Consider the following 7500-nt stretch of genomic DNA (forward strand, 5'->3'; position numbering starts at 1 on the left):
TCAGGCTGAAGAAAAACATTTTATGCTGTTTTTCTCATACAAACCCCCTCCTGCCGTAATCTGCAGTACGGCCCAGCCACAGGAAATTGACCTCACAGTAAATTCTTTACAGATTCGGTCATGTTTTTACCATCCACTTAAACTTGCACACATAACCTGAGACTGTACCTCTGGATCAAGGAATATGACAAGCCAAAATAAAATCAAGTCAAATTAAATAGCAAGAAAAAGCTGCAAGCAAAACAAGACTGAAAAAAAAAAAAATAGAAAAAGATGAAAAATTGGTTGTGACTGCAAAACTGTAAGTATTAAATAAAGAAAGAAGTCAGAAGCAAATTCAGGAGCGACCGTATTCTGGCTGACAAGGGCTGAGAAATACTAATGGACTTTTTTAATGGGTGGTTTGATGGATGAGAGAAGAAATTATGTAAAAGTAAATGTAGTAGTGTATCAACATAAAGTATGGTGCAAAAAAAAAAAAAAAAAAAAAAAAGCATTGCAAATAAAAAAAGACATGTAAATGTGTGCCTACCATTTTCCAGATAAGAAGGGGCCGTACCTTCTGAGGGGTCAAGGCGGCGAGCCCGCCTCCCGTGTTTGGAATTGTTGTGTACAAACATGTTGTCTGAGACAGCCAGCACGTGGCCATCCACATTGACTGTTGTTGATACAACAACCTGAAAAAGAAAGCAAAACCCAAAAGTTAAAAAAGCCTGCAGATTTTCGCCAACCTAGATACAGAATCAGATCTTCTTTTAAGACAAAACAACATCGCAGCCTGTTACTTTTCGCTTTAAACGAAGTGAATGACAACTATGAATACATCTGTGTTTATGTGGCTAACACTGGTGATTTTTAACCCACAATTGTTTCTCTTCAGAACCTGCTACACTAATTAGAGTTTAATCTCCTATTATGCTAACAAATGAATTCAATTCAGGGAAATATTCTTCTAGCCATTAGTTTCAGAAACACCCCTCTAGCCACTCATTTTAAAAGCTGCTGTTTTGATTGATCTGTTGATATATTGATTAGATAGTTTATCTAATTAAAATTTGTTCACTTGAGACTGTCTTCAAATGAAGGGTTGTGAGGATTCCAAATAAAAAAAGCTTAATAAATCAGGAACCATCGTAACTCCCCGTTTTTTCTTCAGTAAATGATCTCCAGGTCAGTTTTACAATTACATTTAATGTCTGATAATGAACTTTTTTGCATCTGAAAAGACCGAGTTGAATATGAATAGTGAAAGTGTTTTCAATCCATGAAAAGTATCCCTTCTCAAGTTCATTTGGATGGTGATTGACCCTGGTATGTCAATGGAATTTCCTCCTTTATTTTTGAGTGAAAGGCTCCTATTCTTGTGTCCAGGTTCAGAGTCCGGCCATAGAAGAGATGATGGATAGGGCCTTCTTTGGCTTCCAGCTGCTTCTCAGTAGAAAATGGAAAAGGAACATATGCAAAACGCACAACCTTCCCGATAAAAACACCTACACAATGGAGTTGTGAAACTCCTTCCGGAAATGATATTGCATGAACACAAGCCAAAGAGGAAACCGGGAGATGCGCCCGTGTTTGTGTGGAACACAGCTTCATAGGGCGATCGCTATTAGCCCAGATAGACATTTACATCTCATTTAAATACTCCAGCATGGGCCCTGTGGTGCGGGTTCCACATTTTCTAAATGAAGTAATCGCTGCAGCATTTTCTTTGGGGTCTAAAGTTAGTAGAGCGCTTAACGTCACTGGCTAAGTTAGGCCTTATCAACCCTACTGGTGACGGTGGCAACAGCTAGTACAAATTTTAGCTTTCGCCTTCCGTTTAGTTTACTTTTGGATATAACAAAAATGATTGCCAGGGTTCTTACACCAGCTCCTACGGCCAAGCACTTCAAGAACAAAAATGGAAGGGGAAAAACTCCCCTCCTTTTGCACAGAGCTGGTCCAAGGTGTCAGAAGCAAATTCTTGTCTGCTTCTATGTTTTGGATCACCTCTGATCCTGTTTCTTATTCACAAGTCATAATTAGCTTTCAGCTATCACAGCACCTTTTCTGTGTATCCTGCCTCCTTTGAGACAGCCATCTGCGGTACCCTTCAGAACAGCCCGAGGGCAGCTCTCTGCCCGGCTGCTCTGCTTCCCTACCTTTCTCCTCCCAGCAGTGGACACTTGCACCCTTGTCAACAGCCACTCTGGAGAGTGCTGAGGTTGCACACTCACCTCGGCCGCAGAGCTGCTGCCAGGCCACTGGGCTATCTGCTTGCCCTTTTAATGAGATTTGCAGACTTTAAGAAATATTGCAAAACATACAAGTGTGATTTTCAGCAAAGATTTCTGGATTTGCTTCCTAGAACATGGTATATTAAAAAAGACAGAGAGAGGTGTATATAAAAATGACAACTATTTCTGTTCTGTCGTGTATATATAGGTCAGTCACCAAGGGAAAATACTGTAGTTCAGCAAAAGAAAGTGGACATGCTACGCTTTGTTATATCGGCTTATTCCTGCAGTGCACCTAAAGAAAGGTGCTGAGACAGTGAAACCAGTTAAAAATATTGTTCAAGATCTGACATACTGTTAAGTCCAGTTAAACCTTCTGAGAGGCAGGGAGATTAGCTAAAGAGACCCAGGAAAGTCTTTCTAGTGCCTACTGGCTCCATTGTCGACCACAAGATCACTCATGACTGATGCTTCATTTAGTCATCGGTGAGACAAAGAGGACATTTCCACTCATTCCAGGTTTGACCTTCTGTTCTGTTCAGATGGATCAATATCACCAATGCCACGTGAAGCTGAGATGCATGAAAAATGGAAGCTTGGCTCCATTGTTTTGAAGAAATATTTTTTCCAGCTACAGATCTTTTCTGTTGGCTGGCTCAAGGGCTCTGGCTTCACCGGTTGGTTGGCTGTGCATGAAAACAGATGTCACATGTTTTGCTATCAAGTTTAACCACAAGTTGTTCTTCTCAAAAATAAGAAAGTTTTGAACATCTCAATGCTAGTTTATTATTAGTCTCGAATATGAATCATTGTGAAATATTTTGAAATAAAAAGCGTGGATTTCCTAACAAGCATTTCAAATGACCCCGAATACGGAGGAAATCATTTGTCCATCACGTCAGCTGTCTCTCTGTAGTGTTATGATTCACCACAGGGTATTTCAAAAGCTGTAAGGAGAAAGTGAAGTATTAAACATTTTCTAACACAATTGGAATAGAAATATGTGGGCTGGACCACCACTGTTGGGTTCACAAGTTGTGAATGTGAGAACCCCCTGTGTGAGATCCAAACTTCACCGTGCTCCACGGTCACGTCTGTTAGTAAGATGGTGCTACTCGGTCTGTGCATGTAAAACCTCTGCAGGTCTGAGCACGGGCCACGCTACAACGCAAGGTGGTAGCGTGAAGGAAAACTAGGGAAATACTTTCTGAGGAGAGACCCACTTGCTTCAGCATCGATCCATTACAGACCGCTGCAGAACTCGGCAAGTCCCAAGACCCAGCATTTAAATTAGGGGGGGAAATGTAAAATACCGACAGTGGGTTTTTTTAAAGGCACGCAGCATTGGACCTACACTAAGTGGAAGCACTGATACCGGTTTTTCATTTAAAAAGTTCAGGATGAAAATGTGAGTAAACCTTTTACAGATTGTTTATTCTTTAGAGGGATCTGTACCTGGAATCGTCGCATGTCTCGCGGGTTGCCTGCATTCTTCAAACAGTTCTGATTGCACTTGAGGAAAAACTTTAGAAAGAATCTATAAAAATACAAAATTGAAATCTATTAGATTCATCAAAATGTAAATCCAATTTTAAAAAAGTTTAATAAAATTTAATCATAAATAGTTATACCCAAAAGAATACTGGGAGTGAAATATTACTTTCTTATTAGTTAATGAACTTATTTTAAAGCATAAGATCTCTGTCGTAAACAGAACATTATTGCCAGGGAAAGGCAAATTTATATTTTTAATTTTTCAACAACTACAAATGTATTGACTCCAGGCCATATCCTTAGCTCGGTGTGGGAAAGTTGATTTCAATGACTCATTGACTTCAAAGGCAATGACTTACACCAGATGAGAATTTGTCTCTATTTTTTTAATATATTTTATTTTTTCACAACTTATATTAGCAGTAATGACCTCTACGTCGAAAAATTCCTAGGTAATGAATGATCAATCTTTTGAAAAACACTTGGCTTTGCCTCTGGTTCGGAAACTTTCGCTATTCAAAGGGACTCGATCCAACTCCTGCTGACTCCAGGGAGATCCAGGCGGGATCTGCCCACCGGCAAGGCCCCCGTTCCCTCATTGTTTTGGAAAGGAAAGGAACATGGCAAATTAGGCCCTGTCTTACGACCTCTTCAACCTTTGCCAGCCTTTAACTGTGAGGAGTCACTCTACCCGGGGATGGAAATACAGCTTATTTTTGCTGAGCGGCAACCAGCAATTATTTAGGACTAACCCTTATCATCTCGGCATCTTCCCATAAACCGTTTTTGTAGCAACGCTGCCTCCCGGGAACGCAGCAAGCGCTTACAGGAAAGGGAAAAGCTTGGAAAGGTGCAAACTCCTTTATGCTGCCCTCCTGTACTGGAGGAACGAGCCGATACGGGACGTCTCCGCCCTGCAGGCCACGCAAGATGGGGGGACCCTGGCTGTCCTGCCCTCGGGCAGGAGGATGTTCACAGCCTAACGCCTCCTCTTTTCTTTATGCAGCTATGTTTTCACATTTCATAATTTAAAAAAAGTTCTGTAGGTCTGCTTTTTGGCTAACAATTGACAGCTAATGACAAGCAAGGCTGAGGACTTCCTCCTCGTGCGGAGTTTCTCAGATGTGCCAGCCCAGCAGTTTGTGCTGCCCAACTTTATGCACGTTGAATAGCGAGGTTAGGCAGAGCTTTTACATTTAGAATATGAACAATTACCATTTATTCATGTCAATCTTTACAAGTGACTGTGACTATTCTCGCTGCATACACCTCACAGAAGTTTCTGTGTGCCAACAGCATTCCTGGCAGGAGGCAAGCCTCTTCCCTTCTTCAGAACCCAATGTGGCCCAACCGCGGCCGACAGAAAGCACGACTGCGGCTGCACCGCGTGACGTTCGCTCCGACAGCGCTTCGGGGGCTGGACAGGAGCATTGTAGAGGAGTGTCCCCATGTCACAAACTGGTGCTTTCCATCACAGCTCCTCCTTTTCAGTTGAACCTTAAGCAGGACCCTAATGTTAATAGGGGATGCTAATGCTGAAGGAGCAGTCTCTCAGAGAGGCAAGGAGGGAAACGACTAGGTTTACTGAAACTGTGCATAAATAAATCGACACTGTCCGTTCAGTTGAATGCCCGTTTCTTTAAAAGTTCCTATCCCAAAATCTGTAAGGGGGGTTTAGCTGTCGAGCTGAAAGAGAGCTGGATTTCCGCAGTGGTTGATGTGAACTCCTAGCTCGGATGCTCACTTGAACCCAGGTTTTCTGGACACTGTTGCAGGGACACTACCAGCGACTCCATGAAACTGCATCTTTGTTAGCCACACCCTCACCCTAATTTTATCTGCCTTGCTTTGGGGGGTTTTTTAAAGATACTTATGACCAACTGAGTATAGCCTAAACGTAATGGCATTTCTGTCATACCTCTATTCTTTCTTGCATACCTCCCACCACACGGGCTGCGATGGTGTGCAAGGACCAGCTGATGCCCACGTCAGTACGGGACCTCCTGGCTGGAGAGCCAGGAGCTGGGGCGAGCCTCCAGCTTTCCAGCTCCTCAGTGCCACAGTCAGGCTGAAGAGGAGTATCTTATCTATTTTTTTTTCTGATCTCCAACGGGTGTTGTGAGGCTTATTGAGCTAATGTTTGTAAATTGCTCTGAAATTCTCCAATGCATTGTGCACGAGGAATGCTAAGTATTGCTCCTCGTGGGTTCTTTTTAACGTGAAGCATTCGTGATGAATTGTTTCTATACAGAGAGCTCGCATCCTGTCAAAAAAAAAGGCCATTAAGCACCCTTTCACTAAACATCAACTGGAACTGGTATTTATTGAATTATTTGGTGAAAAGGACCCACGTTTGGTGGAATTAGACATTGCCAGGTTTACACAGATGACCCTGAGCACTGGGCTAAATATAAAAGCCACAAGGCTGGGGTGAACACAAGCAGCACTCGTGTTTCAGCTCTGCTACGCTCCTTGATACTGAGATATTTTATTTTATTTTTTAATCTGCGTTTTCAGAGAGTTCATGGAGCACAGGTGGCATCAAGACGAGCTTTTCAGAGGAAGAGAACACAAGTTAAAAACCATGTTCCCAGGCAGGGCGTTTCTCAAAGCTTGCCAGGAGAAGACGACGGACTTGATCGTTCCTCTCAGCCGACCAGCAAGGACCGTGGGCACAACGAGCCCATCCCTACCGCAGAGAGAACAGGACCAGATGCTTTCTCCACGATCCCTGCGCTCCCGAGACAAGATTGCTGCGACAGTAAGAAGCAAGGAGCTGGATCGGAGCTCGGTTTGGTCGTGTCTCAAACTTTGCTGCTACCAACCGAATGAGAATGCAAGCCTTTCTAGATTTGCCTCTCCCTGCTACATTTTGTATTACACGCACAAATGGTAGTCTTTTTAATAAATACAGTCTTGCCGAATAGCCTTCCTAAACATACTAAGCTGTTCCTAAAATACTGATATGGAGAAAAATGCAGTCTTTGTGATGTTCCTTTGCTCTGATTTTTTCACGCTGCTAGAAAGGGGACTGCTACCATCTTAATTAAAATGTATTACCTACCACAAGACTTCACTATTTTAAGATAAAATTTACATCTTTTATTAACTCCCCTCACCTATACACTTAGCTGGCGATGCCTCTCAACGCCCATCTGCCATCCCCGTACAGTAAGTCACTTGATATTCCACCCACCAATTTTTCCTAACAACCACTGTGCAATTAAACTCAACACGTTCTGTTGCGAGGTAAATTAGGCACACCTGCGGCCAGACTTCATTTGAACTGCATCAGAAAAGGACCTAACAAGGTGAGAGCGTACCACAAAGTTATAGGCCTGTCAAGCAATTAGGTTTTCACTTCTGGGACATCCGCACAGTGCAATTATGCTACACATTACAACCTGGCTAATCTTCTGAACAAATGTCATGTCTCGGAGAAGCTAGTAAAAGCAGTTCATCTGCAAATGTGTCTGCTCTTAAGCCTCCACCTTATGCACATAACAACCTAGGGGAGACTTTTTTGTGATATGAAAGATGTTTTTTCCATAGAAGATTTTTTAAACCCTGCAAGTGCCTTTTCATCCTTTTCACCTCTTCTTAACCTTTTTGAGAGGTGGTGTTGTAGCAAATAGACCAGAAAGACTTTTGTACTTGAATTTCAACACCAAGCAAGAAAATACTTGGTATTATAAGCACAAGCGGTGGCTTTAGTTCGGTCCGATTCAAATATTGTTTGACTAAAGGAATATTTGTGGTGGAAAAACACCTACTACATCCTAGAAAC

At 42.4% G+C, this 7500-nt stretch overlaps 1 protein-coding gene across 16 annotated transcripts in view; it reads right to left on the reverse strand.

Moving 5' to 3' along the window:
* EBF3 (EBF transcription factor 3) overlaps positions 1 to 7500 on the reverse strand; it is a 123914-nt gene that overhangs the window by 42876 nt on the left and 73538 nt on the right. For 13 of the 16 annotated variants that reach the window (XM_072870918.1, XM_072870903.1, XM_072870907.1 and 10 more), the window contains 2 exons: positions 3675 to 3756; positions 533 to 677 (listed from right to left, as the gene is read on the reverse strand). In XM_072870918.1, coding sequence (XP_072727019.1) covers positions 533 to 677; positions 3675 to 3756 — 227 coding nt within the window. The remainder of the gene's footprint in view (positions 1 to 532; positions 678 to 3674; positions 3757 to 7500) is intronic. The other 3 variants (XM_072870915.1, XM_072870911.1, XM_072870906.1) reach the window with 1 other exon arrangement.

Source organism: Ciconia boyciana, chromosome 8, assembly GCF_034638445.1.
Source record: "Ciconia boyciana chromosome 8, ASM3463844v1, whole genome shotgun sequence".
Lineage (NCBI taxonomy): Eukaryota > Metazoa > Chordata > Aves > Ciconiiformes > Ciconiidae > Ciconia > Ciconia boyciana.